The 26,785-nt window shown below is 37.3% G+C and overlaps 2 protein-coding genes across 4 annotated transcripts in view; both read right to left on the bottom strand.

Annotated features, from left to right (window-relative positions):
• LOC149048983 (NLR family CARD domain-containing protein 4-like) overlaps window positions 1-17,450 on the bottom strand; it is an 18,009-nt gene extending 559 nt beyond the window's left edge. The window contains exons 1-8 of one of the 2 annotated variants that reach the window (XM_089201417.1): window positions 17,224-17,450; window positions 12,506-12,825; window positions 8,783-9,507; window positions 8,237-8,419; window positions 6,963-7,061; window positions 3,703-6,551; window positions 933-1,183; window positions 1-271 (exon numbers count right to left, since the gene is read on the bottom strand). The exon at window positions 1-271 is cut by the window's left edge and continues 559 nt beyond it. In XM_089201417.1, the coding sequence (XP_089057543.1) occupies window positions 223-271; window positions 933-1,183; window positions 3,703-6,551; window positions 6,963-7,061; window positions 8,237-8,419; window positions 8,783-9,506 (4,155 nt within the window). In that variant the 5' untranslated portion in view covers window position 9,507; window positions 12,506-12,825; window positions 17,224-17,450 and the 3' untranslated portion in view covers window positions 1-222. The remainder of the gene's footprint in view (window positions 272-932; window positions 1,184-3,702; window positions 6,552-6,962; window positions 7,062-8,236; window positions 8,420-8,782; window positions 9,508-12,505; window positions 12,826-17,223) is intronic. The other variant, XM_089201418.1, reaches the window with a different exon arrangement.
• Window positions 17,451-18,695: 1,245 nt separating this feature from the next.
• On the bottom strand, window positions 18,696-25,973 carry LOC113672501 (osmotic avoidance abnormal protein 3). 2 transcript variants are annotated; one of them, XM_027188787.2, is made up of 5 exons: window positions 25,631-25,973; window positions 23,332-24,223; window positions 22,383-22,620; window positions 21,964-22,295; window positions 18,696-21,010 (listed from the first exon to the last, which is right to left on the bottom strand). In XM_027188787.2, the coding sequence occupies exons 2-5, from the start codon at window positions 24,217-24,219 to the stop codon at window positions 19,850-19,852; spliced, it is 2,619 nt and encodes an 872-aa protein (XP_027044588.2). In that variant the 5' UTR covers window positions 24,220-24,223; window positions 25,631-25,973; the 3' UTR covers window positions 18,696-19,849. The 2 variants fall into 2 exon arrangements, with proteins under 2 accessions (XP_027044588.2, XP_027044590.2); XM_027188789.2 differs by having other exon boundaries at window positions 21,964-22,292.
• Between the last annotated feature and the right edge of the window lie 812 nt (window positions 25,974-26,785).

The raw sequence follows: 26,785 nt of genomic DNA, 5'->3' as shown, positions 1-26,785 counted from the left end.
CCGTCTCCATAAAAAGGAGAGCCTGGCACAGACGAATAGCAGAGCCTTTCTTTCTTCGCGTCAAAAAGTCACTTTTGGAATCTATGCTAAACTATTTCACACTGATATCCTAAGAAATTCGTTTAGCGTTCTGATCGGCAAAAATACTGAGTAACAACTCGGTACTTTATTGCTGAAAAGAACTTGCATTTCCGGTTACAATATAAGACGTTTCACGCGGGACTAAAAATTAGGGAACTTCAGGAAACCACGACAACGGCAACGAGGATGCCTGGCAAAACAAAAGATATAAATAATGAGCAGAACAATAGCTCAGCGCATGCGTTTTAAAACTCTGTTCATCTCTCAGCCGTCCACTGTAAAACAACAACGTGAAATCACGAAAATTTGTGTGATCTGTGATTAGAAGGGAAATACCGTCGGCAAATGATCTAAGTTTTCAATTCGAACTGGACGCTACTCCTATACGTTATGCTGAAATAAAGACATAGCGCCATAAGAGACGGGAAATACGTCCAGCAATTTCCGAAATTCTAAATAAACAATAGTCTTCATTTGGCGCAAATACATGCACGATAGTTTTTGTTTTTGTTGCTGTTCGGACTTCATCTGTTCCGAGATGCGAACAGTTTCCGAGAGTGAAGCTCGAGGAAAAGTGAGAGCTTAGAGCAACAGATAATAATCTTGAGTTAAATTTAAAACGAAGACTTCTTTTGTTGTGGACGTCAAGGTTTGAAAATTGAGGAATATTACTTAGGGCATATTCACGGATATTCTCCAGTTTTAGCTGATGTATATTCGGTCACGTGTTGCATTTAGACCAACCCCGCGCGCGCAAGCAAAAATATTTCATGGATTATATTCTGAAATATCAATCTTCTCACTTCTCGCTAAATCAGTTGCCACAGAAACGTTTTTTTCTGAGCGCTTACCCATTTTCATCATCATCATCATCGAGATCGTCACTAACTTCATCATCGCCATCATCCTCATCATCATCATCATCGAGATGCTCACTATCTTCATCTTCGTCATTATCATCATCGTCATCATCGTCATCGTCATCGTCATCATCGTCATCGTCATCATCATCTGGCTCTTTTCTGAACCTTATTCCTTCTTGTTCCAGCTCAGCTTTTGTAAGAAGTCGATTGATCCACTCTCCACCTTTCATTTCAACTTCCTATCACAGGACAAAAAAGGACACAACATCAACCACAGCACCAATTATGTGAAACTCTCAACTGGCATTTTCACACCAGATAAATATCTAAAGGATCTTGATTCTCCCCACGTATATCGGAATATTACGTTTCCTTCGCTATGGCAAAATACACCTGTTTCATTAATTTCTATGTAACACTCAACTTACATTTTAACACACAAGATAAATATTTCTCGCAATCAAAGATATTTGTCCTTATAGCGAGCAGTGAAAGAGGACATTCACTTTTGAATTCAAATAGCTACAAGTGACTAAGACCATTTTACAACAAAGAAAACGATCTCAGTTACAAATAACAAAAAAACCAATGCTCCCTGACGATTAATATGAGGTGAAGGTTTACAAACAAACACATAAATTACAATTAATACTAACTTTTTTGGGGGGAGGAAAACTGTCTAATATCTTCGAAATTATTTATTTTCCACACACAAAGTATTAGCTAAGTTATTGTCTGCCCGAGAGTAAATCAACGATTTAACAATTTTCCAACCTTGCACGACTACACGCAATGGGTTTTACTCCAGTTCACCTCTCAACCAACATAATTGTTACACGATTGAAAGACAGACAACCCTAAATATTTCTTTTTGATGACCCGGAGTCCTCGATGTAATGTTTTCCTTGACTTTCCCAAAAGTAAAGAACTCTCCTCTCAATGTAACCATACTTTTCTGACAAAACCATTTGAATCATATACGAGACACTTAAAAAAGAATCCAACAGATAAATAAGAATAAGGAAACCATTTAAGAGCGAGTAAATTATAGCGCAGTGCCGAGTTTGACTAGTAGCCGCGTGTCACGGGTCGCGCCTATGAAGTTTAAGCTTTTAAAATGATTTCTTTTGATTTTTCGTTTGTTTTCTAGCAGGGCGCTTACGCCTGACGCACAGTAATGCTTCATTCTTCAAGCGCTAATTTCACAGGTTCCATAACATAACGTCTTTCCCAGATCTTTCAGCTGAATGAGATGTTAATGGAAACTTCGCCTCCAAAAGGCTTCTTCTCACGACTAGTGCAAGCGCTTTATTTTGTTTAGGACGTGGTAATATTGGTCTTATTTTGGATACAGAATGGGAACATCGAGCCGAAGCGCTTATCAGAGGTGACCCATGTGAAACACTTTCTTGATTTTTTTCTTCCTTTCCCCACCCCCCCTCCCCCTCCAAAAAAAAAATGTATCTCTATATACATATTTATCCATTGAATTTTGTGTCTGCCTGTCTTCTTTTCCAATTCCTTCTCGCTAGTATCTTTTTTTTGCCTTATTACCAACCCCGGAGTACTTTGCTCTTTATTTTATGTTATATTTTCGTTTAACACACCAAAAAGGTTATAGAGTGTAAGGTTTGAAATAGTCATTTTAACAAATTCGCTATTTACAATGTTTTCTTTAATTTTTCTTAAAAGAAAAAAAAAATAGGCTTCTATGACAAAGGCGACCGAGGACCCTACGAGCATCTGACAGAGTTACTCAACATGAGCAGTGCAGCTAAAGACAAAAAGAATCCAACTGATAAATAAGAAGAATGAAACCATTTAAGTGCAAGTAAATTATAGCACCGTGTCAGTTTCTTTTTGGATGTTAATATTTCAACCTACAACTTTTGGTGAATTATTTCCTATTATCATTACAAGCCTTTAAAACGTAAATATATGACAATAGAATCAACATGACTCTCGGTTTTTAAAAAACGCACTTGGATTTAACACAAGAAACGATCCTTTTTGTTTGGTTCTTTTTACTTTGTTGGGTTAACACTTCCTGTTAATGAAAGCGAATAGATGCTGGTACAGATTGTAGGGAACAACGTCATCGAATCCAAAGCATGTATGGGTTAACAGTAATTTCACGTCACATAAAAAATCAAAAAGAGCATCCCACAGTAACAACACAAGCCAAAAAATTTCAAAAATTAACATTGCGCAGAGGTTTGGTCAGAGAAAAATTCTGACAATTCTTCTTTTTCTCTCTCTCTCATGTAAGGAATGGCTACAGAAGATTTCTCTATTAAGATTTCGCCAAAACACAAAGACCAATCGAATGAACTCGTATGATTCGAACTCCCAGAGTTTTCAATTACAGTGTAATCAAGCATCTACTATACTGGAAACTACTGTCTGTAAATAAATAGTATCAAAGTGTTAAAAACTAATTTTTTTTTCCGTCTCAATTTAATCTTTAAAATATTTTTCTGGAAACCATAGTCAAACAAGCAACACATGAACCATAAACGTACTTAACATGGGCTGTTTGCGGTCTCCGCCACCCCCAACAATGGCTCCTGATGTCACAAAATAGACGTAGTAAATGTCCAAAACAGTGACTGTTCCTGATGTCTACATTCTTTCCCATGCAGACTACTCTGATAAATTGTATCCAAAGCAACTTGCTGAAAACAATATCAAGTGCTATTCTGAAGAACATCTAAATAAAAATTAGATACAACTGAGTGAAACAACAAAAGACACTTACATTGTAATCGGTAAACATTGTAATGTCTCTTCTATTTGCTGCTGTACACAACTCTTTAACCTCTGTCTTTGTCATCTGAACATTTTCCAGGTCCAGGGTCAGGAACTCGTTCACCTTAGGAACACTGCTGAGATACTGGGCAAGGTCCCTGACTCCTCTGCCAAGTGGATTGTGCCCTAGATAAAGATCGCTCAGCTCTGGTACATCCTTTAGTGCACGAACCAGTGCTGATACTTCAGCTTCACCCATATTTGTATTCACCAGGTCCAGCCAAAACAGATTGGGTACACTGTTCAGGTTCTTGGCCAGTTCAATGATCCCGTGACCCAGTGCATTGCGAGCCATATCAAGATAGCTCAGCTCTGGTACATCCTTAAGTGCACGAGCCAGTGCTGATGCTTCATCTTCACCCATATTTGTATCCGACAGGTTCAGCTTAGTCAGATTGGGTACACTGTTCAGGTTCTTGGCCAGTTCAATAATCCCGTGACCCAGTGCATTGCTTGCCATATCCAATTTTTCTAACTTGTTTAAGTACTGTAATGAGGCAACCAGTGCAGCACATTCCTTTTCTCCCATTTGTACTTCAACTAACTCTACATCAGTCAACTGTGGCACGTGATGAAGATTCTCAGCCAAATGATTCACACCGCTGTGTAAGGGGTTCCTTGACAAGCAGAGCTTATGCAAATTTGGAGAGTGGTGCAGTGACTCGGCAATAAAAGCAACACACTTTCCCGTTAGATTGATTTTGCAAAGTTCTAATTCGTGGAGATTGTCAGTAAAATTAATTCCGTAAATCGCGCTCTCAATCGAAATACCTTCCAAGGCATCTGTCTCGCTCCCCGAAATTTCAATATTTCGAGGAGCTGTTACTAAAGGCAACAAGTTCTTCAACAGAACAAAATCCTCAACTGTTTCCACCGATAAATCAACCTCTCTCACCAGTGACACACAATGTTGTTGTGTCTGGTAAGATCTGTTCTCAGTCAAAGACAGCGCAATGTTGTTGTCTTCATTCTTTCCCAGATTATCCACAGGTGGCTGAGAAGGACAAACCGGCGCTGATATCAATTCAGAAAACAGTTTAGAGTGAAGTACAGCATCTGTTATGCGATATAGATAGATAAAGTTTCTCTTTTCGCTTTTTTGGAGGAAAAAGTCCACATCGCGTAAATCGGCGTATTTTTTTACATCTTCAATTTCTCCAGAGCACGTTAAAACGACCGCGTTCAAGTCAAACCATGTGGATCGAAGATCATCATAATTAGTCTTCCAATCTGAGTAAAATAAATAGTTTGGAAAGCTGTTGGTTTGTTTGAAGAAGTTCGTTTTGGCAGCAATAGACGAGTGTTTCTCATCAAGTATTACAACATGGTTAACACATGAGAGAAATGCAGAATACACCGTTAGTCTGTTTGAGGCCGGACAACAGAACAAACAATCGACACAGACTTCAATGAACTTCCTTTGTTCATAAGACAAATCTTCGTCTGAAGGCGTCCTAGTGAAATTGTAATTTGTGAGACCTTCTTTCTCTGCGATATAATGTAGATGATCAAAAACAATGCCGGAAGCATCTGATGACAACTCACAAACGAATTTTAGAACTTCAGCCATCTTCATTGATTTTTCAAACGTATCCATTCCTGACAGGCAGGTGACAGTTTTATTCTTCTTAACCTTCACTTCTTGAACGATGAACCAGGCTGCGAGAAACTCCTGAACGGACTTGTGAAGAAAATACACGATCTTCTCACGATTCAAAGCAGAAAGTTTGGAAACTTGGAAAAAACCGACATGCATAAGCTTCTCGAAGAGATCACCATGCGGAAATTTGGTGAAGTCAAAATGAAGGCGGTCCTCCAAAAGAGCATCAAAGGCAATTTTTCCTAGTTTGGAAAGTTCCTCTTGATATTTATCTATGCTTTCATCTGTTGCGCCGTTGTCTGAGTCTTTAGTAGCCATATGATCCAAGAGAGTCTGAATAAATTCTACGTAAATGTCCGCACGAGATGTTGGTAATTGATGCTTTTTCTCTTTCCAGAGAAGACACAACATCAACAATAATAGCGGAATCTCTGCCATCTCCTCGAGGTCATGCTCCTCCAGGTATTCAAGTAGCCCTTTAACGTCCTCCTCATCAGGAAGAATCTTACCAGCAAACTGTTCCTTCTTTTCCCGGCTATCGAACCCGTTAAGTTCAAACTGAACATTACTTGGCCCTCTTAGTTCATCCTCTTTCCCTTGCCGCGTTGCAATCATTACACAACAGTCTCTCAGTTGACTGCCTCTCCAAATCTGATGAATTAGGGACGATTTTCCACCGCTGTACTCATCATATCCATCCAAAATGAGCAGCACTTTCTGTTGGTTCTGACGGACATATTCACACAAGTTATTGACTGCCATCGGGTTATCAGCAGACAACAGTTCAGTAGTTTTCAACAAGGTACAGAGGTCCGGACTATCACAAACGTCTCGCAACCTGATTAACAGTAAAAGAGCAAACTTTTTGAGGATCTCCTTTTTGCCATTTGCCCAATTCACAGCTACTTGTTGAGTGAAAGTAGACTTTCCTATTCCAGGTCTTCCATACACTAGAATTCGTCTACGATTGGGATGACGTTCGTCACCTTCAAATACTTCACTGCTGTCAACCACCTCTTCTTTCGTTGTCCCGTCAGGTTTTCTGTGGTCTTGTAAACACGTTAACTGTACGTAAACGTCATTTATGTGTACCGTGTTGTCTGGGTCCCATGGTGTTATTTTCACTTGACACATGGTGTCAGTGTACAACGTCCTCAACTGATTCTGGCACCATTCCAAAAATTCCGTTTCAGACGAGTCTGTAGACAAAAAACGAATAGCTTAGTAAAAATTTTTCTCTCTCACAAAGAAAAGAAAACTACTCGAGCAGGTTTTTAAACAGTGAGAGGATAATATCTTTCCATCTGTAATTTGTAACTTTGACAACGTCACTCTTTTAATTTCGAGGGCAAATATTCACATTTTCACTCTTAATCTGGTCACTTCGGTGTTTTGTTAAGGTAGGGTGGGGTAAACTCGACTTGCGCCTAATTCTCGAGTGCAGTCTTCGATCCTCCCGTAAAGGGGAGAATCGTGGGCTCATTTCACGACCTTCGGATTCTGCGCTCTGAAGCCCTCCCACTAGGCAAGAGAGAACTCTATGGTAAGTTTCACAGTAATAAGAATAAAAGAAACAGTTTCCTACTACATCTGTTCATTCAAATACATACCAACTGTTTTGGTAGACGAAACATGTTGCTCTTGGGAAGACTGGACACTAGAGCAGGATGGCTCTACCAGTGGTGAATGTTGTCTGTCAGTTGAAATATCTTCAAGAACACAAAATCAAACAGACAGCAGTTAGACAGCCCTATAAGGTTTAGGACAGACATGCAGCTACATGCAGTTCAAACCACCATAATTCGAATACTGTGTCCTAACCTTGCTTCCAAAGCTCTCTGCTAAAACGAATGTGAGTGTAAGATTTCTAAAAATGCAAAACTACGTGAGGAGTTTATGACATGTGTGATCCTTCCTACCTCTACCTAAGAATACAACATTCAACTGCAGTTCTTAGGAGAGGCACCAAGGGACCTACAAGTCTCTCTAGACATACTGGAAATTTGTACACAACGATGATAGCTTAACCCTTTAACTCCCATGAGTGACCAAGACAGAATTTCTCCTCACAATATCCATACAACATCAAGCAGGCAAGTGATGAGAATTAAGAGAGATATCAATTAGAGGGATATTAATTGATCAAATAACAAATTCTCAGAACTAAAATCATAGGAATTGTATGGCAGTCATTTAGAAGAATTACTAATGAGATAAAAGAGTAAAAGGGTTAAGTGATTTCCTAACAACAAGTCCTAACTGTTGTTCAGTTAGCAATGATAATTTGGTTTTATTAACTGAGTTAATAAAGTAAATTGCTGACCGTAAAGAGTTTCTAAAGCTGATGTTTTGAGTGTTAGCCATTTGTTGGACTGATTGGGTTGTGTGTGGTTTATAAAATAAGGGTTAGGCTGATGGGGGGTGGGGGGTGGGGGTGGGGGGCGGGGGGCGTTAAAGGCACGAGTTTCTGGATGTATTATGTGGGGGTTGGAGTCTTCTTCCCTGAGGGAGAATATGGGAAAATATGCTATCAAAAGCTTGAAAGCACCCAACCATCAATCTTTATAGAAAGAAAATTAGAGCTTCTCTATGTTGAGATGAGGTCAACATCATTATCTTGAATTTCTCACCTTTTGTTAGCCCAGCCTAACATATATAAGCAGAGCCTGTGAAATTGCTCACAAACATGTAACATTTCTGATCCAAGAGCTGTTCTGATTGGTCAGCACATGATCAGAGGTCCTTAATCATGTTTTTAATTCAGTTTTGGTAGTTCGGTTCCAGCACATTTATAAAACACAAAACTAAACAGCATACAAGACTAGCTAGTGACTGCAAGCAAATGTACTGTAGGCCTAAAAATAATAAAAGTTGATCTGTTTACCTCTGTAATGTGGCCAATCTCTAAAAATACTGCAGTCATTTAGAATGCTGACAACAAGAGAAGCTGCTGTTACACTTGCAAATGTTTGCCAGTTTTCTTTTGCTTCAGTTCCATCTGCATATCCTGAAATACCCTTGACGACAACCCACTCCATTTTCAGTTCATGTGCTGCATTGAAAACTCCTGAGACATACAACAGCAAGCTATTATGAATAGAGCAACAAATATTCTCCAACATCTATTGATTTTAACCTCTCCCACTGTTACCAAATTGTTATCAAACATTTGTAAGGAACTAGAGATCCATTTTGGAAAGTCATCTTACAAAAATATTACCTTATATTAGCCCAGGGCTTCAACCCAGACCTCTTGATCTTAAATCCAGTATGTTCACACACACAAGCCAGTGCATCTCTCAACACTTGCAGAAAATCTTACCTTCCACATATCAGTATCAACTCTTTCTCTCCCAGGATACAAATATATCCAAATACCTCTTTGAGCAGATTTTACAGACAGTTACTTCATAGGAAAAAGAGATCTTACCCTCTCCTTCTGTTTCAATTGCAATTGCTCCAGGAAATGAATTCACTAGTTCATCTCGTCGCCACTCAGCTTGAACAACCTCAGTACCGCTCAAAATCTCACCACAGAGGACTTCAACTTTCCTTTCTTTAGGATTTTCCAGGGGTGGATTCCAACCATGACCTGCACATTTGATTAGTTCAGCGATGTCTCTGCTTACCGGAATTGTGAACCCACAAAATTTCTTTCCATCCTGTGTAACCTTCTGATAGGAATAGGTTGTGAGCTTTTCTGATACAACCACATCCCCCAGCTTTGTTGTTTCCTGATTCATACCACTACAGTGGCCCACAGTAAAGACAGCTTTTGGCCTCAGCTGAGTAACAGCATTCTTTACAACAGTCAAAGCACCACCAGGAATTTTAGAGCCCTCTGAGCATTTCATCAAAGCAACATTCAGTTTAACATCTTGATCTTCACCAAGGCTGCCAAAGTACACACGACCAAGCACTTTAGCATAGCTTCTGAATGGATCATTAATGTAATAGTAGCAGCTTAAGAACTCACAGTCCTTCACTGTTAACAACAGAATGTCAATTGGGAGTTGAACATTGTTCCAACTTTTAATATTCTGGGTTAGTTCACTTTTCCCTGGAAGACTAAAATTGATCTTTGGTGGGTCAACATGAATGTTCTTTGAACTGTTCTCATCAGTTTTCGCTCTTTTTGACACTACAAATCCCATTCTGAAAATAAAAGCAGTACAGAAAATATAAAAACTAGAATTCAGCAACTTATCACCTGGCGATTTAATTTCCCATAATTAAGCCTGGACACAATGACTAGCCTCCAGTCCAGCCCACTTAATCAGTGTTTAATTGATCCAACTGTAGAAGTTAATGTTAAATTATTTTGGAACACTGAATTCTATTAAAGTCATTATCTTCTTCACTACCCAAATCTACAAAGACAATCATTCTAAAATCATTAGTCTTAATAACTGAAAAAGACAAAATCAATCACGGTAGGTGTCAAAGCCAAAATACAAATATAGATTTGTGTTTTTACATGACCTTGTACCAAATAGATTTAAAATCCCTGGCAGATATGAATAATCACATCTGGTGGCAAATATCAAAGAAAACTGGACACATCTCCAGTTTGTACAACTAAGCTTATACTGTACTCAGATCAAAACATGATAAAGAATATCAACCTAAGGTATTGTCTCAAGCCCAGTGCCCAGAGGTTACATGGAATTTACTTTTAAGTTTAAAATCTTTTTCTTAAAGGCAGCCAGTTACATATGAAACACTTTTTTGAAAAATGTTCTTATCAAAGCCCTTGGTGATAATTTTTTTATGTGTTTAAATGGTTGATTCAAGTTAAAATGATTTAATTTGTTGGGAGAGTATTACATGTAAAGTTTTAGAGTACTTTGGAATGTTTGCTTGTTCACTTTATATTAACAAAATAGTAACCCTCAAGGAAACCTACCAAAGAGCTAAATATTTTAACCACGTTGCTGATCACAAAGAACCCAACTGTTTCAATTTTTGAGCACTGCTTAATTAACAGTGTCAACCATGAAGATGGAAACATTGACACCAAAAACAGACAACAAAAATTGGCATCTACTGGGTGCTTATGGTGTATTAAACAATGAACTGATCTTCCACATATTGGTAACAGGAATAAAAAGCTGTGATTAGTTAGGAAGTAAATCAAAGCATTAAAACTTGATAAGGCAATTGATATGGTCAGAGCTGTAGAAATATACACCATTGAGCTGAAGAATATAGACTAAAGGAGCTGTAGAAACACTCTTAACTATATAGTCAAGAATCACAAAATCAAATCTGACACAAGAGAAAATTTTGACTAGGAACTGTGTCAAAGAAATCTGCTAAGAATTTCAATCAAGTTGAAGACTCCAACTCAGATGATGAGCTATTTATATCTCATGTACTAAGAAGCAGACAGAGATCATACCAAACACCTAGTGGAGCCTCAGCTAATTTCCAATTTTGTTGATAGCTGACAGACAGAGAAGAACAACAAGTAAACTTTAGAGCTGTTATTATTGAAGTGTGACTTGCACTTTTCATTTTTATATAAAGAAGGACTTGTATTTTGCATCAAAAATTAAAAGATGTATTATTTTTTGGGAGATCCAGTGATTGGGACATTAAAGAAATTAAGTTAAAGGAAACTTGGTTGGTACTTCTCATTACTAATAAGTCTTGTTGACAAATATTTTCAGATCAGAGTTTCAAATAAAGTAAATTGAAGATGTCATTTAAAAGGTGTTTTTTCTCAAAGATTGCATGCCAAATGTTTGCAAAGTGTGTGGATGATCCACAAGTATTGGAACTCTTACAAAAATGTTTTGTAAGAATAAAAGCAGCAAAACAAATTACAGCAATTTAAGTCACGAAAACAGACCAAAAAACTGAAAAAAAAAAAACAGCAACAACAATCATGAAAAAAGAAAGATTAATTAGGTGTTGAATTTGTTTGTCTAAGGCATGAAATTTCTACTAAAAATATTGTCAATAAAAAGTCTCTGACAGTGTTTGAGGCAACTGAGCTTGACTGTTCCAAGGTTTTCTAACAAAGGCAACCAGTAATGTAGGTTAGGGAAGTAACTTATGTTCATAACAAACAAAGTTCTTTAATTATAGATAACAATGCAATTATTGTTAATTATTGTGGAAGTTGTGTACCATGGAACAGCTGATGAATGTTTGATGATTTTGACACATCAGTGAACATGAGACATTAATTTGCATCACAATAAAAATATTTTGTGATCATGGAATCCAAGAGTCCTTTGAGGTTAGAAAGCAAATCTGTGATATGAGTACATTGGATTAACATAACTGACAGCTGGTTCATGAGGAAATCCACACTAATGTAAAGATTTACTAAAACTTAGTTTGAATAATGAATTTCATGATCTTTAAGTTATAAACATATACATGTACGTATATCTCTTGGTAAGTTTTGTATAGCATACCTTTTATTGAGCCAAAGTTTTAAGCCTCTGAAATTACTCCTTTTCTTAAAACCTTCACATTCAAGGTATTGAGAATTTCTTAGAATTTATGTGGACCTCAGGATATTAAAATTGCCTCAAATTCAATTCCCAGAAATTCCCAAGAGTTTCACACTTCTTAAATTATAGGTAGTTTGTAAAGCTAAGAATTCCTAGGAATTCCTAGGGATTCCAAGTCCTCACAAAACTGGAGTCTTCCTTTCCCTGAAATTCCCAGTAATTCCAAGCTTTTTAAATCAGAGTTAATTTGCATAGTTGGGAAGTTTTAAGAATTCCCAGAAAACTGGGAATTCGGTTCGCAAGGGTAATTTTGTGTTGATTCTGTGAATTGTCTGTAATGTAACTTTATTCCTGAATGTTTTTACCTTACTATACTATGTCATGCTAATACTTGTTTACCTATAAAATAGAATATGATGTTATCATAGAGAAAGATGAAAATGTTAACCGTCATACTGGTGTACAATGTATCCCTACACATGTACATGTACTGTGTAATGGAGCTCAAATCAAGTAGTTGTGGTTATCAGTTGATAAACTGTGTTGCAGACTAGAAGCTCTATTGCTGGCTGAAGGTCTATTTATTATCATTATTATCATCATAATTATTATCATTATTTTTATCTTTATTTTTCAATACATAAATTCATATCTATTTCAATTATACAGACAAGATAAACACTCACTTTTCAAGTTGCTTCTCCTGTGAGATGGTAGCTGTAGTTGAATTAAACTCTCAGGTACTTGCTGTTGCTGGATTGGATCAATAATACCATCCACCAGATAAACCACTGACCCAGTAGATTGTGTGGCAGGTTGCATTCACAGCAAGCTACTAGGAAGTAATTAATCTGGTGGACAGCAAAAAATTCAACCAGCTGTTGGAAAAATAACTGTTCTGTGCCAAAATCACTGTAAGTTCTGGCTGTTCAGTCAGTCAGGTATCAGGAAACCTGCAGCTGTTGGAAAGGAACTTAACCCCAATTCAGAATATTCTGGAATTCAGCTGCAAGGAAGTATGGATCAATTATCATTTACTATATGATAAGCTGAATTATACATGCACTTTGATTGGTTCCTAAATCAAAATGTGGCATTATGTGGCACCAAAGTAAAAAAGTTAATTTCAGACCCTGAGTTAACCCTTTACACCCTAACATCAGTATGCATATTCTCCATACTGTTCTCTATACAATCCTGATGTCTTAGGAAGGGGAATTTGTTTAACAATCAAGAGGTTTTTCAGTTGATTATCATTTCCTTTATTCTCATGACCTTAATGTTGGATTCAGGGATGATACTGAAAGGAGAAATTAGATGCTGGTCACTTTTAGGGATTAAAGGGTTAACACTGAAATACAAAAAGAAGCAAGAGAGCATTTCAAAGTGGCTCAGATTAGTAACAAGAAGCTTGTAGGCACCGGAAATAATACTGATCTTTACTATACTCTGACAAACTTTCAAGTCCACATATAAAATCAAAATCATTAAAGCAGTAAATTAAAATAAAATAAACATCATACAGAGATAAGAGACTGATAGAAGTGATAAAGTAACAAGTTATGCTCCCTGATGCATTTGATTTAGAATGAACAAGAAATTTTAACAAAAATTGGGCAAAGCAAAGCTGTTTGAAGTGAAGCCATTGAAAGTTAATTAGAACTACAGGTGGAGTTATCTCACCTGAGTATAGGATTCAAACTTAGTGATGAGTTGCTAGCCTGCAGTGCAGGCTTCTTGTTAGTGCGAGCTAAAATTTGTGTGAATGCAAATGCAAATTAACTCTGATTTAAAAAGCTTGGAATTACTGGGAATTTCTGGGAAAGGAAGACTCCAGTTCTGTGAGGACTTGGAATCCCTAGGAATTCTCAGCTTTACAAACTACCTATAATTTAAGAAGTATGGAACTCTTGGGAATTTCTGGGAATTGAATTTGAGGCAATTTTAATACCTTGAATGCGAAGGTTTTAAGAAAAGGAGTAATTTCAGAGGCTTAAAACTTTGGCTCAATAAAAGGTATGCTATACAAAACGTACCAAGAGATAAACATACATGTATATGTTTATAACTTAAAGATCATGAAATTTATTATTCAAACTAAGTTTTAGTAAATCTTTACATTAATATGGATTTTCTCATGAACCAGCTATGTCCAGTTATGTTAAATGGAAATTGCCAATTAATCCAATGTACTCATATCACAGATTTGCTTTCTAACCTCAAAGGACTCTTGGATTCCATGATCAAAAAATATTTTTATTGCGATGCAAATTAATGTCTCATGTTCACTGATGCGTCAAAATCATCAAACATTCATAGGTTGTTCCTTGGTACACAACTTCCACAATAATTAATAATAATTACATTGTTATCTACACTTAAAGAACTTTGTTAGTTATGAACATAAGTTAATCCCTAACCTACAATACTGGTTGCCTTTGTTAGAAAACCTTGGAACAGTCAAGCTCAGTTGCCTCAAACACTGTCAGAGACTTTTTGTTGACAATATTTTTAGTAGAAATTTCATGCCTCAGACAAACAAATTCAACACCTAATTAATCTTTCTTTTTTCATGATTGTTGTTGCTGTTTTTTTTTTCAGTTTTTTGGTCTGTTTTCGTGACTAATTGCTGTAATTTGTTTTGCTGTTTTTATTCTTACAAAACATTTTTGTAAGAGTTCCAAAACTTGTGGATCATCCACACACTTTGCAAACATTTGGCATGCAATCTTTGAGAAAAAACACCTTTTAAATGACATCTTCAATTTACTTTATTTGAAACTCTGATCTGAAAATATTTGTCAATAAGACTTGTTAGTAGTGAGAAGTACCAACCAACCCTTGCGAAATGGCTTTTGGAATTCCCAGGAATTCTTAGGAATTTTTTCCTAGGAATTCCTAGGAATAAAGGTCTGAATTTTCATGGTAAATTCGGACAGGGAATTCCTAGGAAAATCAAAATCTTATAAAAGAATAGATGTAGCGGGTTGAATTAAGCTTACATAACGCTCGGCGCAACTGAAACAAGAATAATTCTGAGAATCGAATCGGTCACTTGCATGCCGCAGTTTCTTAAGCTTATGCTGTATAACGAAATAAACCTATCAGTAAGGTTTCAAGATTCCTCTAGTCACGTTTGGGAACATTCAAGATTCATAATAGGAACTGTTATTAAACAAACCTTATTACATAAAGAAGCCCTCCTTGGTAAAAACAAAATAATGTATTCAGCCCTTTTTTTAGTAAAATCTATGAGAGAGAATTTGTACTAACTCCAATATAAGAGTCACTCAATATAACAGAGATTTCTCAATTTGAGAATCCAACGAATGCCTGTTTCCTTATTGCCATCTTAAAGGCTTGGTCTGAGCTTTAAATATATATATTTAAATTTTTTTTTTTCAAATTCAGATGTCATGGAATCCCAGATACAAAATGGTCAAGCATCTTGTGGACAACCTCATTCAAGGCCAACTCATTGTGAGCCCAGGGAAAAAAATACAAACAGCAGCTAAGTTTGCAGTTTAGGATAACTTCACTCTAATTTATTGTTACAGTTACAACAAGATTTTAATAAAAAAAATCAATTTTATTTGTCTGTAATTAACCCCTTGACACTCCCAAAAGTGCTTGATTTTCAAATATAATTTAAGATATTGTAGTTTATGGAAAAGAATCAACAGATTTTATTCACATTTTGTGTCAAACCAAATTTAATGATTGATTAGGACTATTTTATATGAATAGCTGTAATTGAGGATTAATCCGTATGAAGTTTTCAAGAAAAGAAAAATAAATCAAATTCCATCCTAATATTACCACACATTGATGTTAATAATTAATCAAAAATGTTTTACATGTAAGCCTTAATTAAGCTTCTAAATAAATTTCATTGAATACTTGAATTTTAGCTGGGTTTTTTTAATTTAAAGTATTTATTTTATTTCATTAGCCTCAAATTTTCGCTTAAAATTCCCAGTAATTCTTAAACATTTCCTAAAAATTCCCCAAAATTCCCAAAAATTCTCAAAAATTCCCAGAAATTTCTGGGAATTTTTTAGATTTACAGCTTTTCAGGGAAAGTCATCGGTTCTCTGAGTTGGAATTCCTAGGAATTCCTTGGAATTCCAAGTCCTGTTGGCTATAAACTGGAATTTCTGGGAATTTCTGGGAATTTCTTGGAATTTCTAGGTTTTTAGAACCAGAGTTGTTATGTTTGGGAATTCCATTACCGTGAAAATTCACACCTTTATTCCTAGGAATTCCAAAAGCCGTTTCGCAAGGGAAGTGCAATCAATTTCAAAACCCAACTTTGCCATGTTTGAAGTATAGTGGCGAAGGAGAAGGAAAGTTGATGAAAAATATTATTGCATAACCAGATCTTAAAAAACCATAGTGACTGTTTTATACCAATCCTTTAGACTGATTTTTCACTATTTTAGAACACCAAGTATGAGCATTTGGTTGATGTGTTTTTGCATCATTCATTCATTGCATCATGGGTAATAGAAAATTTGCTTGAAATGCGTCAGAATTAAAAACTTGACATTTAAAAGGTAATTTAATTTTACATCTGACTGATTTTTTAACAATTTAGACCAATCAAGATACGCTAATAATTACGTCTATTCTTCATCGATGAATAGCGCTACGTTTCGGTTGTCTGAGCAAGAAACAACAGCATACACAGGGGATTACATGATTGACAGTCAGATTGACAGGCCTGTGTGAAGTTACGCACGCTTTCTTTCTCTTTTCTAGCTTATTTGCATTTTCCCGTGCGACGTTTTGCAATGGGCGCGATTCCGTAATGGTATTCCAGAATTATGATTTACAGCGTACAAAGTTTGAATCAGGTTTAAGTAATGTTTCATATCGGTTGTCTTGGCTTTAACATTTCGGTTTACTTGTATAAAGACTATTTCTCCTGGCCGAGATGCTTTTAAACGTGGTGTATTTAGCTTTAATTTGTAAACTGATGTCGATTAAACGATACTCACAACGTTGAAGTTGATGCACTCTGTTGAAGCAGTTACCGATGAATTCTAAAGTTCATCGATTTTAAAAGAACAGCCTCAAGTACTTGAAATAAAACAAACGAACAACCAGACAACAATAAGATTCTGGAAAAACAAAGAATTCCTACGCAAGGCTCCCTATAGATGAACAGGAATATGATGACATAGGCAACTTTCTCTTTCATGATGACGCATTGAAGGTTGATGATCTTTTATGTACTAAAACAACTACTGTAAATGCCAATTTACAAAAATCACTTAAGCCACAATGAAACCTACATGCCATATTACATTTTCTCAAGCTTTCATGAGTTAGAAATCTTGAGCATCCAGTAAAACCATCTAATAGATGCATTCTCGCTTGAGTTAGCTGACTACAACCTTACCTCCATTTCATCTTTACTCCACAATTGCACATGCTCGTGTTCGATGAAACTGAGCTACAGCTGTTGTACAACTTCAACTTGGTTAAATTTACATAACGAACTGTTTTACAAGTTCAGAGTGGGGCTGAAAGGAGAAAACACAAGGATTCTTTAGCTGAAAGGCGACCTTCACTTCATCAGCTTGTTGATTTCACGACGGAACTGCCATGCCCCGCCTTTGCATTCCACCCAAGCTTGCCAGTCACGTGATAAGGTAATGTTTGCCGCAGGCTAGAAGTGCTGAATGTTTTAAAAATATATTTCATTGTTATTGATCACTCCTTGTAGTAGTAGTAGTTTGGCTTGATGAATACCGCTTGATGAATACCGCCTGCTATTGTAGTATCTCAGATCAATTAGTCTAGAAAACATGCATAAACGTCTGGACTATTCTATTCGGTAAAACGTATCAAGCGTGGCTACCTCATGGTAAGAGAACGAATTATTCCAGCAACTCGAGTATAATTACTGACCGAATTGGACAACATGAAGTCTTATTACCAATTAATCATAAGAATTACAATTTCCAAACAAAACTACTTCTGTCTTCTAAAATGTTGTCATTGTGATTGAAACCAAGGTTGTGACTGGTTGATTTAAACTACAACTTTGAATGTCACTAGCTTATTGAACTGTCTGATAACAAACTGACTGATGACAACTTGATAAGTGAATTAGTGGAAAACAAGAGTTTTTTAAACCAATCACAATCGAGGAAATGTGATTTTTATGATGATAGTGTTCAGCAAATCAAAGGCCTTTCCATTTGCTAGTAAAATGTAATCGCGTGAGTTCTCTTCGCCTTGTGCAATGACACACTTAAATGAGCACAGCATACGGAAACCTTAAAAATGTCCCTTGCAGTCAAGCAACTTTTCCCTGGAAGCCATCTACGTTACAGAATTCAACAGAACTTAAGGATCAGACCCAGCCCACTGCAGTAATAAAGGAAGTGCCACTCGATATGACAAAGTTTACACTGAACAGTTTCCCTGTTCAAATACATATGGGCGGAATACTGATGTACATATTTTCGCTACCCGTCGTGCTACATTATGCAGAGTAAGTTGATAGATCGATGATGTCTCTGTATTTCACCCATAAAATCACCATTGTTTCGCGAAATTTGAAAACAGCTAAAAAAGATTGGTATGAAGAAGAGTATTAAGCGAATTACGAATCATGTTTGAAATACTGACGACGTAAACCACTGCTCGTTAACATTCAAAGGTTTTGGGCAAACTCTGAAAATGTAATGCAATTTAACAATACGCTAGAGAAAGTGGTACACTCACCAATGCTTAAATTAACAATACGGTGGACGAATTCATTCGTTGTCTCCTGTTGTGAAAATGTTTCTGCTCTATTTCTGAATTTGTTGCGATCTCTCTTGATTATTAAACGAAAAAAAAAACATATCCTCAAAGAAGGTATTCCTCTTCCACACTTTGTTTTTATTTGCAAAATACACCGAGCTACACAAAGATTCTTGCAAAGCCTTTTCCCTAGAAAGGGAAAATGTACACGATATAGAACTTGGAAATCTCTAGCACACGGTCACCGAGAGTTTCAGGCTGGACAGTCTGTTGAATATTCAATATACATTACAACTTTGACAAAGTGTCGATTTACCCTAAATAGTGGCTATGCACGTAGTTAATATCGCTTTTAAATCACAGAAACCATTCCCTTCCTCTGTACAACAGATACCACTGTATAGCTGTTTTAATCTACAGACCTTTTTTTATTTACAATGTCTTTGGTATTTTTTACGAGTATCTCTACTGCGTGTTCACATAGATAAATGTGAACCTTTGACATGAATATCATTTTCACGGAAAATGAGCTTTCACCTCCGAACTTCGAATTGTCATGTAAAGGAAGTCTTTGTAAATATTTCATTGAGATCTCAATCGCATCACGCCACTCCGACTTAGCGCGTTTACGTAAGAGTCGCCATTAAGACAGACAAATCTAGTCTAAGACTTCATAGAATACGTTATTTCTCAGGCTGAAGTTTCCTACAATTTCTTGTCAAAATATCAATAAAAGACTTAACTTATATAACTCATTTACAAGTTCAGCCATTGCTGAATGAAGTTACTATCTATAGTAAATTTTAAAAGCTGTGCAAAACTAACCCTCGATCAATTTACAAGTAAAGTCATTGAACATTATCTAACTACGAGCACTTCAACAAATACTAATGAATAAGAATTTCCTAAGAAATTTTTCAGTTCCTGATTTCCAGGATTCTGTGAGAGCTGCCTCGAGCGCTTTCGCACAAAAGCACGTTTAAGACCTGATACATAGCTCTGTGTATGTCTATCGTTAGCTTCTCACGCGTGTTTTTTTTCTTAGACGGTTCTCCTGGGGTCTACTCATCGATGTTTGCCTGACACTCCAACAAAGAGAAGTCAAATCGATATTCAGGGGTTTTGGTCAAACTTTTAAACCTCCGCCGAATGTGACAGTTCTGCTGAAGAAGAACTACAGAGGAATCAAATTATATAACAAATATATTTGCCCCTAAAACGGGGATTACATTTGGAGATTAACAATTTGGATAGCACGCCAATTAGATTAATCACCAGTCGTCCTTTCTTTTCTCGTCCACATTCTTATGTTTCTTTTTCTTTTTCTCCTTTTCCCCAGGCATGTGCAGTGATTCTAGTCTAACCGGTCTTCCCATAGCGGGCATCCCTCCCACACTTCCACCGCTTCCCTGGGGTGCCCCATTGTTTAAGTTTCCGCTGGATCCTCCGGCCCCAAGGAATCCGAGCTGAGGGCGGGACCCCCCCGAGGGAGGTGATTCTCGTCTGTCGAATCGTTCAAACCGGGTATTCTCAGCCAAAAGGCGGTCAGCTCTCTTAGGTTTAAAATAACTCGATGCGTAGTCTTCGTGAGAGCTCCGCGAAAGATGTTTCAGAAAGAGATCTTCACTTGGCTCCTCAGGGTATCCCCCCACGTGTCCGTTGACAGCTTGGCTTTGACTGTTCATCTGGGGTCTATTAATGGGGGACTTCCGGCCTCGGACGGGGGTGCCCGCGCCCGGCATAATCCCAGGGGTTGGAAGAGTCGTCTTCGTGATAACAAGTTCAGGGATGTTCCATTTTCCTAATTCGTCGTTCCAAGAGCTCTCCGAGCGAATCCTGTCAATGTTGTAATAGTTACAGTCGCGGCGAATGCACGGCTGGATTTTATCTAAAATCTGTTGCTGAAGCTTAATCATTTGCTCTTGTTTACGAATCGTTTCCAAGTAATCTTCACGATCACGTTCGAATTCAGTTTGCAGATCGTCGATCTCTGACTGCGCAGACTTTAATTTCCCTTCCATCTCATTGATGACATTGTTCTTGGCTTTTATTTCATCCTGTAAATTATCGTAAACCTTCACCATTATGCCATCATCTTCCATCTTCTTGACTGCCTTGACAAGTTTTTCTCTTTGTGACAAAGCATAGTTTTTCCTAGCCTTTCTTTTCTCCTTTAATTTCTGGTCATTTTTTCTCTCGCCACCCACAAATTTTTCTTGAAGTTCTTGCAATCTTTTGACCAATACATCGTTTGGAAGGCCCTGACTTAAAAAGCGTAAGTCTTCCAGTCCGGGTATAAGGTTCTTCACCTCCTGGATACCTTTGATAGCCTTGTCTTGAACTGCCTGAAACGCACTCTGATGGTGGCACGAGTCCTGTATGCCCTGTAAGGGTCCTGTTATCACATCCAATTCTGTGTTTGGACGCTGATCCTGGCAGGAATTAATGGAAATAAAGGTTTAATTCAAATGTCATGTTCGTCTGTCATCGTAAAACATGTGTTGATGCTGGATAGACAGTTGGCAGGACTCACAGTAAACAGACATAAGAAAGACTGAAAGACAGGATACACAGACTGAGAATAGACAGACAGACGGACAGACAGACAGATGGACAAAGATTTGACAGACAAACTAGCAGAGAAAATCAGACACACACAGTGAACAGAGGCAGACTCACTGACAGACAGAGAATAGACCGACACATACAGACAGAAAAACAAAATGTGGAAGAGGAATACTTTCTTTGAGGATATGAGTTTTTTTTTTAGGTTCAACAATCAATAGATATCACAACAACTTCAGAAATAGGGCAGGCAGAGAAAGAATACACAGACAGACAGAAAGATAGACTGAGAATCAACAGACAGATAAACAGACACAGTGGGCAGACATGCAAGATAGACAGAAATAGGATGAACACACACAAATGATTGACAGACAGACCAACATAGGAAAGAAATACAGACAGAGTGAAACAAATAAAAATACAGTAGACAAACAGAAAGACACATCAACAAACAAAAACACTTATGTGGATGGAAAACAAGCAAAGGGAAAACAGACAGGGCTGAGAACTCAGCTAACTATCTGGCAAAAACCTCTTGCAGGAACAAAGGGTAACATTTGTCCCACCAACCAGTATAACATTGCACACCCTGTATGGTGCATTAAAATCACATTATCAGGCAGATGAGAATGCATGCATCCAAGAACATGGTATTATTTTTCAATCAATGGACCAGGTGAAGAAGTGCGATGGTCATCAGCTCTTGAACGAGCATGGTGACCACCATTAATCAGGACATTACATTTCTGTCAACAGTAAACCAAACTACAGCCACCCCACTGTTTGGTAGCCCTCATAAGTAACTATAAATACTCACCATCTCATTTGCTGAGGCAATCATACTGATAGCACCCTCTTCCTGTTGGCCACCTGTCCCCATCCCTCCTGGGGTGACTGATGTCAAAGCAGTCTTGCCACTGTATTGTTCCTCAACATTGTGTACCTTGTTGTTGAAATCATTTTGTAGTTGTTCCATTTCTTCTTGAAGCTTCTGTTTAGACATAAGTTCTGCTTCATAAGATGACTTCATCTCAGCCAGCTTTGCCTCATACTCTTTCCTGAGATTTTCAGTTTCCCTGGCCACAACGGCAGTGTGATCCTGTGGTGGTGCAGCTAAATGACGGGCAGGAACAGAGGGCTGGCCGCCTGCTAAAGTTCATACACAAGAGGTTATATACTTACATTGGATATAAACTGTTATGGCAACATTCAAAGTCAACTTTAAATTGTCCTTACCCGTTGCAAAATCAGTTGAAATTTCCATCTGCCCCATCAACATTGCTTTAAGTTTCTGGATTTCCTCTTGGTATTCCCTTAGAAGTGCATCTTTTGGATCTTCATTGATCTTAGGTTTATTCTTAATATTCTTTGCACGATTTGCATAGCGCAAGGTACTCAGAGTTTCATCGTAGTTGTTGTCTGCAGGACTTAGACAGGCAACCATCAATGTCTTGGTGTTTCCACCCAAGGAATCCTAAAAAGGTCAAAACATTTTTCTCTATCAATGATTCCATTAGGTTTGACCATTAATGAAATGACCTTGCACAAAGGGATTTTAAGTAACTATAACATGAATTTTGCAGGAGACACATATCAACAGATTCCCAGTTAACCCTTTAACTCCCAAGCTCTGATTGTTAATTCTCCCCTCTAGCTGCTTCACATTTCCTTGTAAATCAATTACAAGAATTTGGTGTTGGAGAAAAACAACAACTTGTACTTGATAAATTTGAGTATTCTTATTACCTGAGTAGTAGATAATGTATTGAATTTACAAGGAGAATTTACACGTTAATCACTTCTGGGAGGCAAAGGGGTAAGCCCTATTTAGAGTTGTATTGATGCATCCATGTGCATGACACTTAATTCTCCAAGTGCCTCCCTCCACTTTGGAGCATGAATAATTAGATACCAGCCAGCTGGTGATTACTTCCAAATGCAAATGATGCCACCCATCAAGTAGAATTGGCAATATTCTCACTTTAAACTTCAGAAAAAAAACATAATTAGGCACATGTGTGCTACTGGGGTTGCAAAGGAAAAGTTGCCTTTCACATTCCCTAAAACTTTTTAAAGTGTAGAGCACACTCATCAAAGTCTAGAGCTTTCCAATATCTTCTAAGATCAAAAGAACTCTGCTCAGAGGATAAATACTTTCCCTTGACAGAAATCACAATATACTTACCTGAAGCAGTCTGGTTAACTTGGAATCCCGATATGGAATGTGGGTTGACTTTCCGTCAACCAAAGCAGATATAACATTTCCCAAAGCTGATAGTGACAGATTAATCTTTGTGGCTTCCTTCAGCCGGTCTCCTGTAGCACCAGTTTTAGATTGTCTCTCACTCCCAGCCAAGTCAACAAGGTTGAGTTTACCAGCTCTAATGTGGTCTCCCTTCTCATCAGCTGTCTCCATAATCTCGATGTTTATGGTGAAAATTGAATGGGATCTTGACGAATCGGCATTCATTAGAGTAGCACCTACTGAACGGTTCTTACTTCCAAGGTCCATAACCTTCTCCATTTCAGGCACACTATTCACAGGGTTCATGGTAAGATCCTTGACATAGACCCCTCTATCAGGATGTTCCTTAAGTTCCAGCTTTGTTTTATGGTCCTTTCCAAGAAGATCCCTGATTTCTTCATTGTAAATCTCCAAATAAGAGGCATGAACTAAGAACTTGGTATTCTCTGCAACTTGAATGCTGTCAAAAATATGTTCAAATGCACGTGGGATAACACCTCTTTGAGTGGGAGGGTCAGTTATACCTTGCATACTGAATGACTTTCCGCATCCTGTCTGACCATAGGCAAACACAGTACCATTGTATCCCTCTAACACTCCGTCGACCAGTGGGAAACAGATGTCATTGTATATGGTCTCAGTAGTAGAGTCGATATAGTATGCACCATCAAACGTAAAAGTTTTTGGTGGCTGTGTCTTATCTCCAGGTTTGCTTAAAGCACACTGCCCTGTAGAGGAATCCATCTGAACTACAACCTCACAATTCAAGTCCTTTTCACGTTGGTTGAGAGGCCGACAACGAACAATCACCTTGACTGCTTCAGCCATGATTCTTGTCGAATAAGAAATAAGAATGAGAAGTTTTGTTAAATAAAGCCGGGGAGATTCATATATTGTGTAATACTATGGTAGATATAAATGCTATGGTTCAAAATTTTCCTTGGCTTAGAATGAATCTTTTTCAAACTGCTCTAGTTTGATTTTTGTTTTTCTATGTGTCATACTATCTCAGGAACTGCAAAGGCTACAGAATTGTGCAGCACATATCATACCCTTCTCTAATTATGATAGTTATACTAATGAGGTTTTAAGTAATTCAAATTAAAATAAACTTAATATCATTGACAGGCCATAAGTAAAGCAATTATGAAGAAGAACACCATAACCAAGAAGACTCCAATCTACTTGAGTTCTCACTTTTGTCTGCATGATGAAGTCCTAACATACAATCTCAGAAATGCTGGATGCTAAAGGTATCTATTCCTCAACCTCCAACTAATCATTGTAAACAAAGTTTTAGGTATAGGGGAGCTGTGTTATGGAATAAAGGTAAAAGAATCAAACTCTCTCAACGAATTAAAAATGAAATTGAAAAACCACACTTTCCAAAGCCAGATTAATCAGCACTATCTTACATACTGTACATCAACATCCTTGTAGAGCAGGTTTACTGATTTTATAACAAATAGTTAGCCTTTCCTTTGTTAATTTGTTCAGGGTTTTTAATTCTCTAAGAAATTGTACCTGAAATGAAAACACCGCGTTTAAATAAAGTTTAAAAAATAAAAATTTTAGCATTGAAGTTTGCACTGGTCAGCTGCAAGGTTAATGAAATGTGACAACAAACAGGAAACCCAATTTCTTAGTGTGAAATAAAAATTAAATTTTAGCATCTTTTACCACCATTGAAAATGGTCATATACAAATCGAGGACCCTATTTATAAATGGGATAATACTTCAGGTGATAACTCAGCACACATTTACCTATGGGGCTGAAGTTAAAAGCCCGCCCTTGAGTACATGATGTGTGTTCAAACTTAAGTTGCACAAACTGGTATAACACCTGTCACACAATCGTTCCCAGGGAAGATCCATATATTCGACCTGCTGTACCTCAATTTTAAACCAAGTCAAATATGATTAATAATTTAGCTCGACCTTCATGGAATTTTCCTCGATAGAAATTAGTAGCAAAGCTTATTTGTGTAAGTTCATACTATTTGGTTTGGAGCAAAAATTGGTATCATTCCCTTTATTCGCGAAAAAATTGCATCCTTGAATTGACTGGTTCAAAAGTTCGCTCTATATCGAAGAGTAAAACAACTAACGAAGAAAATTGACATTACATCAAGCGTGAAAACAATGGTATCATGGAAACCGTGGAAAAAATTAATGACACGAAGATCTTAATTGAGGTGGTGAGACTTCCTTTTAAGTTTAGGGCTTCATTTATCTTACCTTTAGTTGGAATCAACTGCACGACTTCTGAGGTTTTTCGAGGAATTTACTTTCTGTTGTGCCACCACGCTAAGGGCTAAATCTGTAAAAAGCTGAAAAACTCATCTTCGGATCTCTACGAACCGCATCATGCTGTGCGCATAACTATCTTCGGGAAAACCTTGCGAACAAAAAAAACGACCGATCTTGGTTTACATCATCACATATACAGAATGTGGCTGTATTTTCACAACACTGCTCTTATAAAAGCGTTTGATGGGGAAATATTAGCAAATCACAGCTGAATTTAGGGTATAGTCTCTGTATGTGACCGCCATCTTCCTCAGTAATGACGTTTTAGCCTTATTTGGAGTCAGATTGTGTTAGATACTACCATGACAACCGTTTCCTCGGAGTAGGTACGCAGCACATGCAAAGTGCTGCTCAAAGCAATTCTCTGAAACAAATCCGAAAGCAGCATCCTGTCTTAAAAATGCACTTGAAGAGGTAAGGTCTTTTGAATTCTAAGGCCTTTGCGATAAAACAGAAGCCAAAAGCTGTAGCTCCTCGTAAAACTTAGAAATAATCCGATCATTGTTTTCCTTAATTGAAAATTACCCCTTTGATATAACCTGCCCAGTCCAGTCAATTATTCTTGTTATCATTATTTTATTATTATTATATCATTATAGTTATTTCTATCAACTCTTTGGTTGTGAGGAGTGCTCGCTTTGTAAATCTCACCTTGTGTTTAATATAAAGTCAAGGATTCAGGTTTAGAGAATATAAAAGACTCCTTAGTAACAAAGGGATACGGTCTCGATAATTCTGGTCACTAGATTGCTATGACAAGCAAAAAGGTTAATTTCCTCTTTATTTGTTTGTTTTTTTTCGCTTTCAAAAAGTGCAAATAAATCTGAAACATTTTCTTAAATTTATTTACCTTTTCAACCTCGGGATGACCAATAAGTAAGTTCTCCTTTCATCATTCGGGCAGAAGAAAAGGAAACATCATCTCGGTAGTATTGCTTGATTTACTGACAAATTATTAGAGTCCATTAAGTTACAGGATATTTATGGCAGACAGTAAAGATAATTGATGTTGAGGTCCTAGAAGTAAAAGGCTCGTTATAAAATTTTCCTCTCGCTGAAGTGATTTCGAAATCGAAAAGAAAA

This window comes from Pocillopora damicornis, chromosome 3, assembly GCF_964200805.1.
Source record: "Pocillopora damicornis chromosome 3, jaPocDami1.2, whole genome shotgun sequence".
Classification (NCBI taxonomy): domain Eukaryota; kingdom Metazoa; phylum Cnidaria; class Anthozoa; order Scleractinia; family Pocilloporidae; genus Pocillopora; species Pocillopora damicornis.
This window is presented reverse-complemented; position numbering and strand designations above follow the sequence as displayed.